The sequence below is a fragment of the Macrotis lagotis genome, chromosome 4, assembly GCF_037893015.1.
Source record: "Macrotis lagotis isolate mMagLag1 chromosome 4, bilby.v1.9.chrom.fasta, whole genome shotgun sequence".
Classification (NCBI taxonomy): domain Eukaryota; kingdom Metazoa; phylum Chordata; class Mammalia; order Peramelemorphia; family Peramelidae; genus Macrotis; species Macrotis lagotis.
In genome coordinates, this window is record NC_133661.1 from 97,418,418 (window position 1) to 97,440,159 (window position 21,742).

Consider the following 21,742-nt stretch of genomic DNA (forward strand, 5'->3'; position numbering starts at 1 on the left):
TTATTTCACCTTAGTAAATATTTGCTTTAAATCCTGTCTGGTTAATTTATATCAACTGATCAATAATGAGGAAAATTCCCCAATGAGGGCTCACAAACAATAGAATTAGAATATCACTACAACCAACCTTCAGGCTTTCCAAGAACCATGAGGGATGTAGAAGCAACTGTCTTCTCATGAATCAACCTACCAGTACAACTAAGGATTGGGAAAATAGTCCCAGACCTTATGCTTTAAATGGATCATTGTAAATTTAGAGGGAGTTCATTGATGAAGTACACTCATAAATCTAGCCTTGACCCTGTTTTGGTTTAACTTATTTTTTGCTTTTTTGTTTTGTTTTTAATGCAACAATTTTGATTTTGTTTTAATGAGCCTGTGATCCTATGAACTAAGGGGTTTTAAGTCACCACAAACTCAATTGAAAACTCCAGTGTGTTTGCAGCAAAATTAAAACTAATACTATTGCAGACTATATTAAGAGAGAGTGTCCAGCTCTAGTAAGATGATAGTCTGACTTTTCCCTTGTTAGGATACAACTAGAATATTCTGCTCAGTTCAGGGGCTTGTATTTTAGGAAACAAGAGATTGACAAATTGGAAAATAGAGATTAGAGTGGTTAGAGGACTGGAAACTCTTCCCTATGAGAATTGATTGAAGATAATTGGAATGCAGAGATTGTGCAGATCTGGGAGAGAAGCATACTAGTTATTTTAAAGCATTTCTATGAACAATGGGTATATGTAGTAGTAGAGAGGCTAGATGTAAGGATGTTTCCTATCAGTTAGGGCTGATCTAGTTTGTACTGAAGTGCCCAGGGAGTCAGGAGTTCCTCAATAATCGAGGTTTTCCAGTGAAGTTGGGATGACCACTTGTCTGTGACATTGCATGGGAGATTCCCATGGAGATGCAGTCATTACTTAATAACCTCTGATGTCGGTTGAAGGAATTGGCAAAGAAAAGCAGGCTTAATAGTGATAGTAATGGGTGGTATTTGAGATGGAACATAATAGCTAACTTCAAATGTCTGAAGGATTTCATATGAAGAGAGATTAACCGACTTTTGCATGGTTCCAAAATGCAGGAGAAGGTGGAGTGGCTAAAAATTGAAAAGATATAGGCAAAATACAAAATTACAAATATGTAGAACTGACTCAGAACAGAATGAATTATAGGTTACCTGGGAGGTAGTAGTTATCCTTCTGGAGGCCTTCAAGTAGAGACCAATGGTCAACAGTTTGGGATGTGGTAGAGGACATCCATTGTTCAGATAAGAATTAGATTAGTTTGCTTCTGAATTTTATTTCAATCTTCTTTTGGAAATTATCTTAGACTTAGTTGGTCATTTTCTAAGCCAACCCACAACCTGAAGTATAATGGTACTACAAGTACCATAGATTTTACCCACTCCAAGATAGTGACAATTCTGAAAACTATGATCTGTTTTTCTTGGTGGGGATGGGGTAGCTTATATGACTTTGTGTAAGTTGCTTACTTTTATGAGCTTCAGGTATCTCATCTATAAAATAGTGATAATACTTGAACTGAGATGTGGAGCTATGTAGTATATTTGTTGTTGATATATATAAATATATATATATATATATTTATATATATATATATACTGTATTGTAAAAGTACCACTTGAATGACTTTTACTTTACTACCCATTATTATCTTTTTGACCATCAACTGAGTGCTAACAAGCTAATATGGAGTAATTCAACTACAGTTCTTCTATTTGTACTTATCATCCTTTTCACAGAAATATGAAGACATACCCATGCATACAAGTAAAAAGGACTGAATCAATTAATCTCAATTTTCTTTTTAAATGATTTATTATAAACTTAATATTAAACATCAATACAGCTAATTAAACTGCCTTTGCAAATATTTACAATTAAATAAATGATTTTCAAAACATAAAATGCCACCCCCTCTGTCTCCATTTAGATTCTTTGTCAATTTGTTCTCAATCACTTTTCCTCTTTCGGAGTTACAGTTAAGGTGTTCTCTTATTTTTCTGGTAATTTATTTTTTTTTGCATTTGCATGATTTCCATAATGGTCTTTTCTGATATTATTGTACTCTTCACACTTAAATTTATGCTCCAGGATTTAGTCAACTATTTCCTTACTGTTGGATATTTAGTTGCTGCCATTTTTGTTTGTTTTACTATGAACAAATTGTCTCTTAGAAAAATCTTGAACAGACTTTGTGTTATTGTGCATGGTTGTTTCTGGATAACATATTCAACATTCCCAATGATAGAGTTATTGGGTTAATTTCAGTCAACTTTGTTCGATGATTAACACATTGTTTCATGCAATCTGAAAGCACAAAAGTTAAATGAACAGGAAGTGAAAGCTTATGATGGATGTGTCCCTCGCAGCATTTAGATCTCTTCCACTTGATTAAAAATTCTGAGTTCCTCTTCACTGAATTGTTTAGAGCTTTCGAACAGCCTCGGTTCTGATTAAAACAAATTAGCATCAAAGATCCCCTGTTGAATGAAGAATCATTAATTGAGAAACATGCAATGCTCCTTAATTACCTTTAGAACAGTGAGAGAACAAATAATGTTGGATTCCGGAGGGGCATACTGCACTGTGGGTACACATCATGGAGCTGCTTGAAGTAAGCCAGAGCCCTCAGAGCCAGAGGGGAATATCAATGCAAGCCTCAGTAAACACATTGTGGATAGCTTATCGAAAAGAAAAATATCCAGGTAATGACTAACTAGAAAGGAGAGAGAGGAGTCAGTTTATTATGTTGATAAGAGCTTTAAAAGGGTTTTTACACATGCCAATATTGACTGAGAAATAAGGAACAAGCTGTTCATTATTGATACAAATTTAAGTACTTTGTGTAAAATATTTCGGCTCAGAAACACCTGACAAGATGTCAGATACCTGTGGACGGATAAAGCAACTTTACAGTTTGAAGTGTAACAGAGTCAAAAAGAAAAAAAAAAGTGAAGCCCCAAACAGAAACAAAACTCCACGAAAACCAGCTCAAAAGAAAAATTACAAAGTATGGGGGTCATGGCATATTTCTCATTTCAGAAACAATCCTTTCAACTATTTATTATCTAGTTACAACTCAGGTTCCACTGGTCAGTACAGTGTGATCCACATAATTATAAGAAATCCCCCTTCTCCTTAAAGATGGTCCTGGAGGTACTTTATGAAAGAAAGAACAACTTCACTTTATATGCCATCCATTTAGGCAGGATTGGGGGTAAAGTTTTCCTTAAACTCCACACATGTCAAATGCATGTACCTGTTGGTGTGCAATTTTCAGGTTGCATAAAATATATGGAAGCATATCATAAATTAGCTGGAAGGCCTGTGAGCAGTGACCTCATTAAAGTCTTGTAATCCATGGGGATGTCAGTCAGGGAGCTCATATTCTCTTGGGCAAAGTCACAATTTAAAAACATTTATCACAATCCATACATAGGTAGCACTCGGAAAATGACTGGTGATAATAAAATTCTGCCCTTTTATGACACTTTGCATCAGGAAATCTGAAAACTAAGTAAAATGATGAATTCTCACACCCTTTTGTGAGGGTAGATGAATATTGGAAAGTTCTGTTTTGATTAGTTGGATAAACTGACATACCAATAGGGCAAGAATTTCCTAATAGATTAGTGGAAGCGGGGGTGGGGGGGGACCTTTGGTGCCTTCATCTGCAATTCTATGCTTTAATTAATAGATTGGAATTTCACAGTATATTAGGGGAAAAGAACAATTAGATTCACCTCCAGCTATGGATATTTGAAATTTACATAGGTAGTTTTCCACAAGGTTCTTATAAAATAAGAAAAACATACTACAGTATTAGAGACTTCAATAATTATCCTGTTTTGATTCTATATTTTATTATGTCATTAGGACTTCATCTGGGACCTTAAACTTTCTTTTCTATTATGGGAAACCTAAATTCACTATCAGTTGGATTAAATGGCATGTATATATTCGGGGGGGATTTCAAACTGTGATAGAGGGATTCTTGATGAATCACAAAGGGCAATGATTAGCAAAACTTGCTCCAAGATGAAATAATTGTCAATATCATGATTTTAGGGAAATATAGTGAATACAGCCAAGATTAGAAGGAAAACAGGGAGCAAGGAAAATTTTTTAAATCAGGTTTCTCTGATAAAGATCTAATTTTTGAAATATAAGGGAACTGGGCTAAATTTATTTTTTTTAAAAAAAGAGCCATTCCCCAATTGATAATTGAGGATATGATTAAGCAGTTTTCAGAAGAAGAAATCAAAGTTATTTATAGTCATTTGAAAAATACTCTAAATAATTAGAGTGATGCAATTAAAATAGTTCATAACCACCAGATTGGCTAAGACAACAAAAAAAGGAAATGAGAAATGTTGGAGAGAATGTGGAAAATGGTTACACTAATGGTTGCTACTTACCATGGGTGGATCTGTGTATTGGTGCAATCATTCTGGGGAATTATACCAAAGAGATATAAAACTGTTTATACTCTTTGATCCAGCAATACTAGGTCTGTACCCCAAAGAAATCAAAACAAAATGAAAAGTATTCATATGTACAAAAATTCTATAGCAATTCTTTTTGTGGTGGCAAAGAATTAGAAACAATATGCCCATCATTTGAGGAATGATTGAACAGATTGTGGTATATGATTGTTAAGGAATACAGGGAAGTGGTTTCAGAAAAAATATAAAGACTTATATGAATGAGCTGATACAGAGTGAAGTGAAGAGAATTAGGAGAATATTGTACTCAGTAAAAACAATATTTCAACAATAATGAATTGTGAAGTCTTAGCTACTCTATCAATACAATATCCTCAACAATTTTAAAGGATTCATGATGAAAAATACTACCTACCTCCAGAGATAGAATTTATGTGCAGATTGAACCAATTTTCTTGCACTTCCTTAATTTTCTTGCATTTTTGGCAACATGGCCAATGTGGAAATGTTTTGCATAATATGTATAACAATATGATATTTTTAGTCTTCTCAATGGATAGGAGAAGACCTCAGGGGAAGAAGAGAATTCAGAACTAAAAATTAAAATTAAAAATTAAAGTGCTAGATTTTTCTTTGCAAAAAAAATGGGAAATATGATGAAACCAAGTCCTTGGGTCAAACCTTGCAAGCTATTAGTTTTGTATATATAGAGTTAGTTTGACCAAGGAAGAAATCGAAGATATAGCAGTTCTAAAATCCATTAATACAATGTAGGGTGATAATAATATTGATATTGTAGGATATAGAAAAATTGGGATGGGGGAGAAATTTGAAATGTACCCATCAATTTTCATAGACCTATGGATGCCTGGACCTTATATTTTTAAAAGAAAGCAAAATTATTTTCTATTCCATATAATTTGTCTCAGGCAATGTCCTCATAAGCTATTTTGAATTTGTTGACATGAAAGCTAACAGCAAAGTCATCCTAGTCTAGATATTAGACTATATCTAATAGTCATGAAGGTCTGACCTATGGAAATACCTTCATGATTTGTGTGACTCCCTATAACTGTAAGTAACTTGAGGGCACAGATCATTTTTGTATTTGTCTTTGTATCTTCCAGGTCCTAGAACACATTCTGACATAGAGTGGATACTTAAATGTTTGTTGAATTGATTTAAATTGGAAGACAATACAAGGAAATTATATTCTTTAATCACTACACACTTGCCCTTCAATAGAAAATAATTAGTCTTTTAAATATTCAATGCAGATTGTATTTTTCCTATGGAAAGGTTAAAATGAACTAGTAATTTTAGAGAAGTGTGAATCAGAGGAGTCATTGAGTACGGGGTGATTATTTTCTTTACAGAGATGAATAGTTACTCTTTATGTGTGGGTTTGGGAAGGTGGGAGTATGGTATTTTTTTTCCCCTCACAGGGGAAAGACAACTTCAAATGAATCTAGTGTTGTGATTTTCATTAGGGAATAGTCTTGATAAGTAGAATATCCTGCCTGCCATTATATATGTGTACTGCAGATATTTCATTTGGAGTTGAAATCAAATTGTTTTAAGCTGAGCTGGTATTTTTATTGGTGTCCTTCCAACTGGCCTTCACTTTAAAGTGCCACTGTATTTCAAACAAGCTGATCTCCTCAGGAAAAAAAAAATCATTGCTGCCAAGCGGCATTGTTACAGGAAAGCACAAAGGGATGAGGATCTATGAAACATTTTATGTTTGCTTTTTAAAAGCAATGGTGTGTCTCTCAGATAGGGCTCTTTTGCCACTCTCAAAGATCCACTATTGAACTTGACTAACTGATGAACAAGGTCAAGAGAGCTGTTTAACCATAGAAAAGCAAACTTAACTTAATGGCTTAGTATTTGATATCAAGCCTTATTTAAAATCCTGGACATCCACAAGCCTGAAATATGTGAAGGGAAGAATAAAACCATAGCTGGGAATTATTAGAAGAATTATGATATTAATTTCAGCTAATTAAAAAGATAGTTTTGACATATAAATATTTGCTCTGATGGGTCAAATACTGTCTTTAGAAGTAACTGATTCTTGTAGGGGATTTACTGAATCCATATCCAAATATACTAATAAAAAGTAGAAAAATCTATAACCACATCTTACTTTTACCCTTGCAACAAACACAACCAACTGTCACAACATCTAAGTGAGGTAGGTTGGCATTTTAATCCCATTTTCCTGATTTAGGACCTGAAGAAAGGAGAGAATAGATAACTTGCCCAAGACTAAAAAAAGATCTGGCATATCAGTTGATATTAAAACTTGTGTTTCTCCTGACACCAGGTCCTGTCCCTGATACTGGATAATATGGAACTTTCTTTAACGATAAATCATATAAGAAACATACTTATGCATTTTTGAGACATCTTTGTGCAAAAGAGGTCATGCAAATATAAGGACATTATATGAATTCACTCATTAATTTTTTTAAAGATATATTCCAGACATTCCTCATGCATACAGGTGAGGGGGCTGTATATCAATTAACCATGCACACAGCCATATCTCACTTTTTTAAAGCCAGTTATATTGTACTTAAACAATTTTGCCTGAGTGATATAGCTGCTATTGCCATAAACAGGAATGGATAAAAACCAAACCAAAACAAAGTATAATGGGAAGGTACAGACATTATAAAGTGGTAAGTATTGCAGATAAGGTGCTTCATTGGCTTTTGACTTGATGAAGAATGCCAGGGAATTAATCTTACAAAATTGAAGCCAATATTTGTCTTTTTATGATCAGTTCTAGACATGGGGGGAAATTGAGCTTCATTTTATCCACAGGCAGGAGGTGATTTCTATATAGAAAGTTAGTCCTCCAGGTAGAATGAGTAAAACAGCTGATAATTTCTAGATTTAAATTGGTTTAAAGATACAAAGACTGTATTATAGATATTTTTATTTAATGTGAAAATCTGCATTAAACTTATTTCAATAAAGCCATGGCCCCCTTAACCACCATCAGACTTTAGTTGCTTCTGCTTGAATATTAGACCCAAAGAAGTGACAGAATATGGGCACTCCCTTCCCAAGTCATTATTTCCATGGCTACAGAAGAAGTCTTAATGGCTTCAGACACATTCCACTCCTGACTTTAAAGCACAAGTCCTTTTTGACTCACAGTGCCAAGGGAGATCTAATAAGTGTCCCTTCATCCAACTGATTCTTAGTCTATCCTATCTTGAATCATCCACAGAACTTTATGTTTGCAAGGGACCTCTCAGAGGCTGCCTAGTCCATAGGATTAAGATCACATATAGATGCCCAACTGACCATCTAAAGAACTCTGGTGAGAAAGAAAGACATATTTAGAGCTATAAAGGAACTTAAATGTCACCAAATTCAAGGCATGTATTTTACAGATGAGGAAAGAAAGACCTGAGAAATTAAATGAATTGAAGATGTAAAAGAAGGCAAAACAAACTAGAATGCTTCTGTTAAGTTGTCATGTGTACCTCTCAATTCAGGAAAGGAAAAAGTTGCTGGAATTGGAACCAGAAAGACTTGTCAAATTCTACTAACCTGACAGATATTGAAAAAAATCACAGAACTCTCTTAGCTTTGGTTTCCTCATCAGCAAAAAGAGGTCAACAAGAGTCTCTACTTTTACAGGGTTGTTCTAAAGATTAAATAACTATATATATACCTCACTTTGCAAACTTTGAAGTACTATATAAATGCTAAGGATGATAATTATTAGAAAGTTGGAGTGTTTTGTTTTGTTTTTCCCAAGAAGGGGAAGGAAAAACAATAGTGTGTGACTGGTTACTTTCTGTGGGGTGTTTTATAAAGGTCATATAGAACCCCCCCCAAAAAAATTGGCACAGATAGTGGCTGGTTTCATAATTGATTATGAAATTCAGCAGTAGAATATGTCAGTTTTTAGAAAACTACAGTTCCTGTCTGTGCTAGACTCAGAGAAGTTTAACAAGTGCTTGACTTTAATAATTATTAAGAATAATTAATTTAAAGAATGCATGTATTACTGTGGGCAGAGGTATTTATATTTTTAGCAAATCTCTTTTTGTGTAACCAGGCTAGGGATATTGGGCACTTGGCCTCTTCTGAATTATGCACCCATTCTTACCCATGAATAATCCTTATGATGATAATTGCTTAGTCTATAGGAATATAAGATGAATAAAGACAATCATGAAAATTTCTCTTTTTCCACAGGTGAGGAAATTCACTCATTCAGATAACATTAACCACATTTTATATGATAAGAAAATGAATTTTATGGGTTCTTGATTATTATTATTATATAATAAGGAAGAAGAGGTCAATAGAAACAGGACCTTCACTATAAATAAAGTGAAAAGATGCAATATTTGCATTTCCAAAAAAATCTTTAAAGCCCTTTTTGTAACTCATTGTATGTCAAAAATTTATTTTCTATAGTATGTTAGAACTTTTTAAATTTTGACCCCTACATAGATCTATGTAAAGGGACTGCAATGACCATAGCACTAATTTTATATGGCATTATCAATTAAAAATAGTGACATAGGCAAAAATATTTATTTTAATGAAAATAATACTTTTTACCATACTGTTTATGATCATTGGAAATGAGAAAATATGGTAGAGACTTCATTATTAAAGGGAAGCTTGTTGCAATACTGTAGAAAAATCCATTTTCCCCTATTGAAAATGCCTTTTGAAGTTTATAAAAGAAAGAAGCAATTCACTTGAACAGATTTAAGATTTGCATATATCATGTCCATAAGGTAGATATAAGACATATTACAGCATTCAAGACAAATTATAATAAATAATAGGAGTTTTCATTTTCTTGTACCCTTCAGTGTGAAAAGGAAAACTAACCAATAAAAGTTTGAGTACGAATAGTTAGTATATGGGAAATAGTAATTTGAAAATGCTATGATGGTTTAAAATCGGCAGATTTAGAGAATATGATCATCATCACTGTTAAGTCAATCATTTATGATGTGATCTCTGATATATTGGATTCAGTTCAGGTTTTTCATTATAATATTAATGTGCAAAAAGCTCCTGGTTTTCCTAACAAGGAAAAATAACTTTTGACAAGAAATCAATGCATGAATTTGGAAAACAAATTGTAAAAAATGGGCAATAAAGTATTTGAGGGTCACTCAATTATAGAACTGAGTTTTGATTGAATTCAATTTGAAAAATCCTGGCTATTTTAAAATCTAGTAAACCATCTGGAGGCACATTAATCCCATACACAAAAATTCTTTGACTCTTCTCAAATTGTTCTTCCAGGTTAATTCTTATTTCATAGTGTTTAAATAATCAATACTCTCTCACACCTGCAAAACCACAAAACTTACAAACTAGAGCAATACTAAGATGATTTACAATTATTATTTCTAGGGTATATGCCAGTAAGAAAACCAATCATTTAAGGCTGTTAAAATTTTGTCCCTATTAATTGCATATTTTCAGTAGCCTAACATCTGATCTGATACACAAGCAAAAACATCCATGCCAGAGACAGATAGCTACTGGTCCTGTCTAGAGTCTTTCCAAATGCACTTATCTGAGGATGCAGAACTCTGTTATTAGGGAACTCTTTGACATGTTATGAGAATGTTGCATATTAAAAGTATCATTGTTGACCACAATATAAGATATGCAGTATGGCTTTAGTCAACCTAATGAAATATCTAACTGATGCTTGTCAGTCTTAAACATTGTCATAGAAATCATAATCTTGAAAAATTCCCATTTTCAAGTTATGTGAACCAATTTCAGGTAGGTGAGAATCATTTTTCTCTCAAGGGAATGCCATTTTCTTAACCACTCCAAATACACACTTAATATAGGTTCTCCCTGAAACCTACAAAATTGTATCTTTGTTATTAAACTATTTGTCATGAAAATTCTTTTAGAATGAAAAAAGAAAACAGTGAAGTCACAATGTTCATTTTTAAGTGATTATTTGTGTCATCACTGGTTATGTCCATTTACCTTTTCTTTGAACAAATCTGCATTTAAAACATCAAAGAAAAATGTGTTTAAATGCTTCTAAGATTGTAATATTAAATGACTGTTTCCAGTAAAAGTTTAACAAATAAACCCACTTGACCTTTTTCTATGGTGTGGAATGATGGAAGGAGTGCAAAATAATCATTTTTTAAAAACAATCACAGGATATGGATGGGATTCTTATTTTAACGTATGAAAGTACTGAAATTGTCATGCCAACATAAGAGATACATATTATTCATAATCCCTAAATGCTTAATTATAAAAAACAGTGAGTCATGGTTAGATATAACAGTCCTGTGTAAGATGTAACTACATATTATATGATCATTTCTGATATAGTTGTACATTCAGTTCTCATCAAAATTAAGCCGAATATCTATGTAATAAATGGCATTGAAATAAGCACAGAAATTCACAACAGAGTCTTATTCTGCTAGTGAACCACCATGGCATGCAAGGAACTATGCAGTCAATTGGAAACAGCAAAATGTCATTACCTCCCTGAAATCAAAAGAAAATGGAAAATACAGATCAAGTATTGAACATCAATTATAATTTAAAATCTTTTCTTCTTTACTAAAATTGTCATTTATAAGAGGCACGGACACCTCTGCTACTACTCTCCACATTAAGCAGAGAAATTGCAATTCCAATCAAGTTCTAGGAAAAATACTGAGCTTTAATCAACTGTCATCAGTCATATAAGAATAAGATCCAATTCAACTTGGGTATTGTAAAATCCTTTTTTCTTTTTTGTCTTGATTCCGATGTTTCAGTCCTTGAGAATACTGGTCGCGTGGACCCTTAAAGAGGTATGTTAGCTGAAGGCCAGGGCTCTGGTCCTGGAGGTCCACTCAGTATCTCAGACTATGTTTAGAGGCAAGAATGCTGTTGGCATTGGTGATCAAATTTGCTTCTCAAATCATATTCTAGGTGAAATGTTGGCATGTGGAACTGAAGTCACATGTAAATTGGGAAGCATCAGCTCTAAAATATAGAGCTCATTACATTTGTAGATGGATGGTGCAGACAAAATAAAATTCTTCAACCAGAAGAGGAACACCAAGTGAAGATTATAGTTTTGGCAAAACTGCAGGTAGGTCATTTTTGGTGTGAGGCAATGATTCTTAGGCAATTTAAAATATTTCCATACTGGAACAGAAGCTTGCATACTTGTAAAATAACAATTTATATCTCTTTAGGTTTGAAATATTGGAGGCTGTTTTTGGAAAGAAGAGAGAAATTGATTGCTGGACAGGCTTTTCCATGCTCTATCAGCTCTGATAATGAGTTAGTCAGTTGGCATTGGAAGGCAGAGCTGTTCTCTTCACTCAGAATTCTAATAAGCCTCTGGTGGAAGGGCACATGGTTCTCCACCAAACCTGGCTCAGCTGAGTTTGCTTTCTAGTTAGGTAAAGAATCTTCACATTCCCATACTGTTTTCTGACATAATATGACCCTATAAAAGAGTTTATTGCAATATCTACATTCTATTAACTTAGTGATTTGCTCTCACATTTTCTGTGAGATAAAATGATATCTAAATCCATAGCAATGGGTTCAATTCCTGGTTATGTTTGGTTAGTCTAAATTTGCTTAGATGGAGAAAATGGTATAATTCTGACCACTGAGGAATCAAAAACATTTTTTTTCTTTCAGTTTTATAAGTTGTTCCCTCCTGAGAATTATATTTATCTCCTATCTTCATTAGAAAATAATCTACATACAAGCTTTTTCCATGATGGATGTGAATGTATCTCTGATATACTTAAGGTTAATGTAAAAATGAACTTTGCTGCTTATGAACTTCTATTCTGTTGCTCTTGTAAAAGGTCATCTCATGCCTGCCTTTGGACTCACAAGGTGTTCTGGTCTGGAGTGAGGCTGACTTGCCCATAGGAAAGGACCAGGACTTGTGAACAGAGATTTTTGCCTCCATAAAAACTGAGGCTGTGGGATAGCTTTCAATGGAAGCCATCTGAAAAGAAAATGAATACAGACTATACAAGTGTAGTTTCTGGACGTCAGACACAAGTTCCTTGACGTGTTGAAAGGTGATGTTTTCGATTTCGGACTCCTGAAGATTTATCTTTGCTATCTGCTGGCTTCTGCTGGGAAATGTCTATTAGGGCACTGGCAATCGCAAGACCTAGAAGAGAAATCAAGAGAAGATCTTAGTGTTCAACCATATCATTCTTAAGTAGATTCAATCTTGTTTCATTTCTTGTTCTTGTCTTGTAAGTCATCTGTCAAATGAATTCCACTGTAAAGATTAAAACTATCAAATACTTTTTGTATTATCCAAAATGCTTCTATAGCAAATAGATATCAAAATAACCTATCCATGTATTTTAAAAAATTAGGCAATATCTGTAATATGAGGAGAGGAGCAAACATGTTTTAAAAATTTCTTTTGGAGATCAATATTCAATGTTTAACAAAAGCATTACATTTGTTTGCTCTAATGGGGTTACTCCTTTACTTTTTAATATCTGAATAAGAGTTGATCTTGCTGGTATACAAGTGATGATATTCTTCAGGAAGGAAGGGACTTCTGAGCCATATCATAACAAAAAAAGTTATACTTCTGAGCCATATCATAAAAAAAGTTATACTTAAAGATTCAAGTGTTATAACTTTTAACATTTACCTTTATATGTTCTTTAGCATAAGAAAAGGAGTATTCAAATTACCAAAAGAAAATATTTATCATAATGGTCCTTTGTGCACAAATGAGACAGTCCTTACCTTCAAGAAACTTACATTCTAAATAAGAGGAGAATATGAGAATATATATATATATATGTATGTATGTATGTATGTATGTATGTATGTATATATATATATATATATATATATATATGTATATATATATGGGAGTAGTGGCCAAAGAAGGGTAATTTATAGTTCCCTGGGACTGGGGAGTGGGGAGAAAAATCTTTGTATTATGTTTCTCTTATAGAAATCTCATATTCAATATATATATGAGAAACTGATTCAACTTCAATAGATAGAAACTGATTCAACTTCATTCATTCCCCAATAGATAAGTAGTCAAAGCATATGAATAGTCAGTTGGAAGAAATACAGACTATCAACAATTATATGAAAAATGCTCAAAATCACTATGAGATTTTATGTCATCTATATACCAGTAAAGATGACAAAAGAGGAAAATGACAAATTCTAGGTAGGCTATGGGAATATAAACATACTACCAGACAACTGGTGATATTGGGAATTGGTTCAGTCACTCTTGAAAGCAATTTGGAAATATGCTCCCAAATTTACTAAAATACAAATCCATTTGACTCAGCTATTCCTTTAAGAGATCTATATACCCAAACAAATCAGAGAAGAAAAGGAGGTATATGTACAAAATTATCTATAACATCTTTGTTCAAAACAGGCAAAAATTGTAAACTTAGGGACTGATCTCATCTTGGGGAATTACTAAACAAAATATAATGTATTTTAATATTATTTTGCCATAAGAAATTATTAAATGGAGAATTTCAGAGGAAATGGTGAAGGGTTTTATGAATAAAGTGAGCAAAACTAGGACGAGTTATGGATAATAATGTTGTGGGGGAAGACCAACTTTGAAAGATGTTAGTACTCTAGAACTCTGGCCAATGCAAACCAAATGCAAAATCCAAAAGAATGAAGATGAATTGGATTATTAATAACAGCTAGCATTCGTGGGGCACATTTGCAAAGTCTTTTACAAATATTATTTCATTTTTATTCTCACAACAACTCTGGAAAGTCAATGTTGTTATTTCTATTTTTACAGATGGGGAAACAAGTGACTTGCTCAGGGTGACACAATCAGTTAAAATGTCTGAGTCTAGGTTTGAACTTAGATCTTCTTGACTTTGGAAATAATGCTTTAGTTATTTCTCATCTCTTGAGATGAGGTGATAGACTTAAAATGAAAAAAAGCATCATTTTTTGGTATTTGGGAATTTGGTCAGGTTTTAGAGATATGTATTGAGATATGGTCTTTTTAAAAAAATTCTTAATGGGAAGAAAAGGGAGACATGTTAATAAAAATCTTATAAAAATCATTAACAAAAATAAAAAAGTAAACTGCATTTATTCTCATATCTAGTTAGTATGTGGTTTAATTTTGCTGAATTGGTGTTTTCTCTCTTCAATTTTTATTTTTTTGTTACAAGGCACATCTATTTGGGGAGAGGGTCAGAGCAAGAATATATGTAGAAATGACAGTGGTATAAAGACATTTATTTATACATATCATATATGTATATGATATATATATATACTTACATGCATATATATACATATATGAGAGTGATAGAGTGATAGAGCATGGGTGTTTGTGTGTGTGTGTGTGTGTGTGTGTGAGAGAGAGAGAGAGAGAGAGAGAGAGAGAGAGAGAGAGAGAGAGAGAGAGAGCTGATCCCTTATTTTGCTAGGATAAAGTAAGTTGATAAAAAAATAAATTTCTCAACTTGAATACATAATCTCCATACTAATGCATTGCTCAAATCTCACAACTCATCTTAATTGGTGAAGACTGCCTTTTGTAATGTCTGTGATCCTTGGAAGAAATAAAATATCCTGAATAATTGTGCATTGAAACAAAGGTTGGGCTGCTCTCTTTCTTTAAGAATGAATCAGGGAAGTCTGATGACCTTATTTGAACTTGCCCATGGCCTTCAAGATAGGGGTTCTGATCTGTAGGCTGAAGGGATCCTTTATACTCATAAGCTCTCAGATCCACTCATGTCTGAAAAGTAAATAAGGTTTTCAGTTAACATCAAGTCAGGTTGTTTGGATTAAAATTCACTGTTTTTTTTTTTTTGATGATCTTTGCAGGTATGTTATACAATGCTCTTAGAGGTAAAGCTTATTTTTTTCCAGATATCATAGTCTCATTTAGGATTTCAAAAATTGGTGAGTCTCTTATGGATTTTTGACAAATTCTTTTTTCTGGTTATGCTATCAAATGTCACCTTCTTATGATAGAGTTCTGGGATATCATAAAGAGGTGAAAGCAAAAGAAAAAGAGAAGTTGGGGAGATAGGAAGCAAATTAAGATAAAGCAGAGTCATAGAAACTATGGAAAGTGTCAACAGTTTTAGAGACAGTACAAAAGAGTAGATCTGAGAAAAAAAAAACCCATTGGATTTAGCCAGAAGGAAGAGAGCTTAGTTTTGTATCTTGAGTTGATGGGAGTAGGAATCAGTAGGGTATATGTGCCCTCACATCCAAGAATAGCTGGATTCTAGTTCTACCCTCAACACATACAAGGTTGTGTGATGATAGGCTAGTCCCTTCATTTCTCAGTTTTCTAGGTAACTTTCTGAGGTTGTAAATTGCAAAAAAATTGTTGACTTGCACTTGTAGAGAGTTTGTAAGTTCCCTATATCAGTGAAATCATTGTCAACTCTCTAACCTAGCAATATAGTTTTTCACATTTATCAAAATGTTTTCTTCATGGCAACTTTAGTGGAGTCATCTATATTTAATTTTCTTTGCTGTACAAATGCATAAACATATTTTCATATGTATACATTTGTGGAAGGTTGTGATTTGTCCATAGCTGCATGACTGGTAAGGTTTAGAGGGAACTTAAACCCTTATCTATTTAGTCTAAGAAAAGCACTCTTGAGTTTTTGAGAGATTCATTTCAGTAGAAGTTATGGTGGTTTAGAAGGAAACAGAATGAGAGGAGAGAGAATAGGATATAGATATGTTTGAGAAGTTTAGTAGTAAAGGAAAGAGGATGTATAGACTATTAGCTTAAGGGAACAGCAAGATCATTCAAAGATTCTTTTAAGATGAAGAGACCCTTATTTGTTTGAAGATAGATGAGAAGGATCCTAAGGAGGGGAAGAAACTAGAGATGATGATCACTGATATGCTAGCCTCATAAATAACTACCCTTCCCTTCTAACTTCACATGGCATTTTTTTTAAAACTCTCAGTTATATTGTCTATTTTTGCATTTGTTTCTTACCCTACCTACCTAGGATCCATGAGAGACCCCATCTGGGGTAAATTTTATCCCTTCAAGCAGCTACGAGAAAACTTAGCACACAATTAATATTTAAAAATCTGTTTGTAGTATGAAAGTTACTTATGCTAATTATTGATTAATATAGAAATTAATAAGTAATCTAATAATTAATTGATGCTTTCAGTTTTCTAAATAGTGTTAAATCCATAGTAAAGAAAAACAGTATTATCATCTATTTAGACTCGCCTGCCTCTTCCTTCTCTTTTTCTTCTTCCTCCTTCTCTTCCCCTCCTCCTCTCCTCCTCTTCTTCCTCCTCCCTTTCCTCCTTCTCCTCTTTCTCCTCCTTCTCCTTCTTTTTCTACTCCTCCTTGTTTTTCTCCTCCTCCTCCTCCTCCTTCCCTAGGAAAGGGAGAAGATGTACATTATGCATTGCATTCAGAGATAAAAGTTAGATGGAAACAAAGTATAGGATTTGATTCAAGGGAGAACAGAAACTCCAGCCAAGACCAGTCCTCTTCCCTCAGAAGATACTCAAAGAAAAGATAGTTCCCAGCTCTACACCCATATTCCCCATTGGGAATGGGTTGAAAGCATCTAGCAACCAAAATCAGGTATTTGTGCAACAATGTAAGAGAGAAGAACAAGAAAATGAGGAGAATTTTCAAAGGTAAGTGATCAGGGAATACAAGAGAGAATCTAAATGGTCAAGAGAAAGAACTTGAATAAAAACCTAACATACAAGTATATCAATCACAGAGCAGATCATGAGAGACACAAAAAAATGACTAAAACCTCAAAACAAAACCAAAGCATGCAAAACCCATTATGATATGAAGGAAAACAAAACAACATTCTCTTTAAAGAAAAATTTGTACTCCTCAGAGATCATGAGACAAATGGTTGATAAGAGAAATAAATTTCTTAAAAGAAGAAATTGGGAATGAATTTAGCATCAACACCAAAACTCTCAATGCATAACTAAAAAAAAAACCACACAAATAGCAGACAAGGGGAAATGGAATATATGATAGAGAATCTCCCTAAGGACAAACCTGTTTAAGAGAGATAATAACATATTTGGTAAACTAAAATACTAAAGGGATAAAAAAAATTTTCAGAAGAGAATTAAAAGCATTAATGATTGAATAACATAAATCCTATACGTCAAAGAAAATGACTTTGAAAGTAGAAATATACACAGTTAACTGAGGAATCAAAGATTGCCATCAGGAAAAACAAAATTACCTTATGATACAAGCTCCAAGGCAGGAGGTGATTAAATTTAACAGTTTTAATAGCAAACAATAGATTTTACAAGAAACCAGGAAAAATATTTCTATCTATTAAAGGCAGATGAAATTAACATAGGATTATTCCATAATCATGAGAAAACGGAGGAGAAAAGGAATAGTATATATTAAAAAAATAAAAAACTCAAAAATTGCAACCAAAAATATTGTGTCCCACAAATATGAGAGCCTAATCACTAAAGAAAAAAATAGATGGATAAAAAATAAGGTACTTAAAATATTCCTATAAAAATAAACAAATGACTAGAGATGAGCAAATTCTTGAACTTGCAAACTATAGAACCAACTATAGAACAAAGGTAAATAAACATAATTATCAAGAAAAACTTAAGTAAGGAAATCAATTCTCTTATCTTTATTTTTAAAACAGAGAAAGATTGATCTCTGTGGCAAAAGCAAAAACAAAGGACTATGAAAGCCCTGATAAGAGACTGAAAATTTAAAAGGAATTTAAAGAATCGAAGTGATAGTGGAAGAGTTGAAATGATGGACCAGGTATTAAATACCTTGAATCAATGTCTTTTCTGTGAGATAATACTGCAGTGATGCGGATGGAGATCTTGGGAGACAGAGGATAGTAAATTATATAATACTACCAAGTCTTTGGGTAAACAGTGAAAGAATATAAATTGTTTAAAACATAAGTATAGGATGGAGACAAAGGAGGAAAGCATTAGGAATATGGGGAGAAGTATTTCCATTGAAAAGGAGATGTGTGCCTTTCTCTGGGAGAGCAGAACTTTGTGGTGGGTTTTATCTTGGGAAAGTTTGTGCAGCCTCATTTCACCCCCAGAAAGAAGAATGCTTGAGTTCCTTTGAGTAGTTAAAATTGGTTATCAGGATGCCAGGGATGGAATTTGGGAGAGCATAATCTTAAAGATGGAGACTGATTATGATGATGGTAGGGGGTGGAGCCAGGACTTATAATTTTACTCAAAGACTAAAGACTAAGCTACTACTGACTCTGATTCCATCTGACAATCTCTAATGAATTAATATTTCAAAGAATGAGACACAATAGAAAAAATAATAGTGAAAAGTCAACAAATGCAATAACCATGGAAATCAGATGAACAAGAGATCTCAAACTAGGTACTTTAGATGCATTATCATTTTGGGGAACAGAGAGAGAGAGAAGGAACAAAGAATATATCTAATGCATCAGAATATAAATTAAAAGTAACTTGAAAGAGAGAAATAATGACTAGGACAAAGCAAAGGAAAACTTTATGGAAAAGGGTACAATAAAAGAAAATCACTAAAATTAAGAGATTGGAGAGAAAGAGGAAGGAAGAAATTGAACTACTTCCTAAACCAGGTGAAGAAAATATGAGTCAAAAGAAGGAAAGAAATAGATAACTAAATAAATAAAAAAAGAGAAATCAATAATTTAGATAAATTAAAAAACTTGGAATAGGAAAGGTTAACAGGAGTTGGAGGAGGTAGGGAAACAAAACTTTGAGAAGAATCTAGCATCAAAATCCTGTAAATAAAATAAATCCCAGGTACCTAGTACTAATTTTAAATAAGGGGCTTAAAAAAATCAATTGTAAAGAAAAACATAGAAGAGAAAAAAAGCCATAACTTTAGATGTGAATGACAACCCAATAAAAGAGATGAGAGAAATTGAATGGGTAAGAAAACAAAACTTAACTAACCAACATATCTAAAAAATAAAAACATTTAAAAAAAGACATAGACTGAGTTATAACTAAGGTAAAAATTCAGTCCAGGCAGTTACCATGTAACTTTTCACAAATCTATTCTACTTCTATCACAGTTTAAAGCCCTCCTGCTATTCCATCCCTGGCCCCATCTAATATAAAGCCTGCCAAATACAAATAGTCTATGTCTCCTTTAATGTGGACAGAGACCACTTAAACTAATTTCAATCATCTGAACATGCAAATATGAACTCATTTCATGCATTTAACTACCATATTACCTAGTCCAAGGAAACTCTGAAAATAATCCATTTTCCATTTGCACATGGCTGCAAATATTGCCTTACTGATGGAAGACCTACTGCCAGAAGGGAAATACATGGTTCTCATTGCCAATACAGGAAATTCTGTGCTAATCCAAAGCTGTCACTATATCTTTGTATTTCGGGGTATGTAAAGGCCAAAGCCTAATTAAAGTAGTGTCTCTCACCAACATTTCCTGGATTCATTAATGATTTCTAAAACTGGATACATGCTCAGGTTAAAAATCATAAATCATAAACAACACTTTAGTGACTAAGTGGCAAATAAAAAAATGGTTAGATAAAACTGTCTAAATCAGGTATACACAAATACATATATATATATATATTTATGCATGTATATGTGTATATGTAATATGTGCTTGCATATGCATATATCTATGCTCATGTATACATGTCCTTTATACTTTCATGGGAAAATATAACAGGGCCTTTTATAGATTCTATATTTGGAGAAAAAAACTTTGTATGGAAATTTTTCAAAAACATTTATAATGATAGTAACATTGGTAGAATGAAAAGAGGCCTCTGAGTTTGAATCCCAGATGTACAATTTACTTCCTGGGAGAGCTGAAAGAATCCTCAGAGGTGGCCAATCCAACCTTCTCATTTTAAAGATGAGAAAATTTAGGCAAAGGGACTTTGTGTAAATCATTTAAATTCACAGGCCTCAGTTTCATCTTAAAAGAAAAAGAGCTGGACAAGAACACCTCTGAGATTTCCTCTAGTGCAGGATCCCTTGAAAACTGGATCACACATTTCTAAAAATTAGCACTCATATAGATTTAGAAAACCACAAATTAACATTATCTATGCTATATTGTATTTTTTGTTAAACACTTTCCAATTATATATTTTTTATTTAATTCTTTTTTTGTTGGTTTTTGCAAGGCAAATGGAGTTAAGTGACTTGCCCAAGGCCACACAGCTAGGTAATTATTAAGTAACTGAGGCCAGATTTGAACTCAGGTACTCCTGACTCCAGGGCTGGTGCTCTATCCATTGTGCCACCTAGAAGTCCCTATTTAATTCTTTTAAAAAAAATAATTTCACTTCTTTTTGGGGTTTTTTTATTTAAGGCAATGGGGTTAAGTGACTTGCCCAAGGTCACACAGCTAGGCACTTATTAGGTGTCTGAGGCTGGATTTGAACTCAGATAGATACTCCTGACTCCAGAGCTGGGCTCTATCTACTCTACCACCTAGCTCCCCTCCCAATTACATTTTAATCTGGTCACACTAAGTAGTTTTGTTTGGGACCTCTGATCTATACAGTTACCTTATAAATATGTATGTAACTGAAATAGTGTTATGCCCATTTTACAGATGTGGAAACTTGCTTAAGGTCACACAGAAAATACATGGTAGAGCCAAGACTCAATTCTAAATTATCTTCTTTTTCCAAAACCTGTCCTTTCCCTCCAGAACTCCTTAAGTGATGAAAGGTAGTTTGAGGTTCCTCTACAGTTACCTTTCTTTTTATTTAAAGAGAAATAGGTTTACTGTATTTTATTTAGGGTCCAATTTTCTTTTTCACCAGGAATTTCTTTCCTTTGATCTCAGCTGCGTGCTGACTATCCTATTCTGCATAACACTAACAATACCCAGGGATGTTTCCTTCAATTTGAAGGCTACATCCTGGGGCATGCTGTTATAGTTCCATTAAAATTGGGTCACTATAGAAGATCATTTTTCAAAACGTCACACAAATCATCTGATGAAATCCACTTATTGTGTTCCCTGGGCCCAGCATAGTTCCTTGTTATCAAAGCAATACAATTAACTGGGGGAACAATTCATTATTTCAGACTGGCGGTCTAAAGGAATTTCATTTACCATGTCACGATGATGCACAGACGCTGCAGGCTAGCTGAATTTACATCAAAATACATGAGTAGATTCGATAAAATTGCTGGGGCTTAAATATTTATTATAAGCTTTACTTGTTTTTCAGTTTT

General features: G+C 33.4%; 1 protein-coding gene across 1 annotated transcript in view; it reads right to left on the reverse strand.

The window, feature by feature from the left end:
- Window positions 1–1,839: 1,839 nt before the first annotated feature.
- ATRNL1 (attractin like 1) overlaps window positions 1,840–21,742 on the reverse strand; it is a 1,271,094-nt gene continuing 1,251,191 nt past the window's right edge. Inside the window, exon 29 of the mRNA XM_074233580.1 lies at window positions 1,840–12,647. Within this exon, the coding sequence (XP_074089681.1) occupies window positions 12,523–12,647 (125 nt within the window). The 3' untranslated portion in view covers window positions 1,840–12,522. The remainder of the gene's footprint in view (window positions 12,648–21,742) is intronic.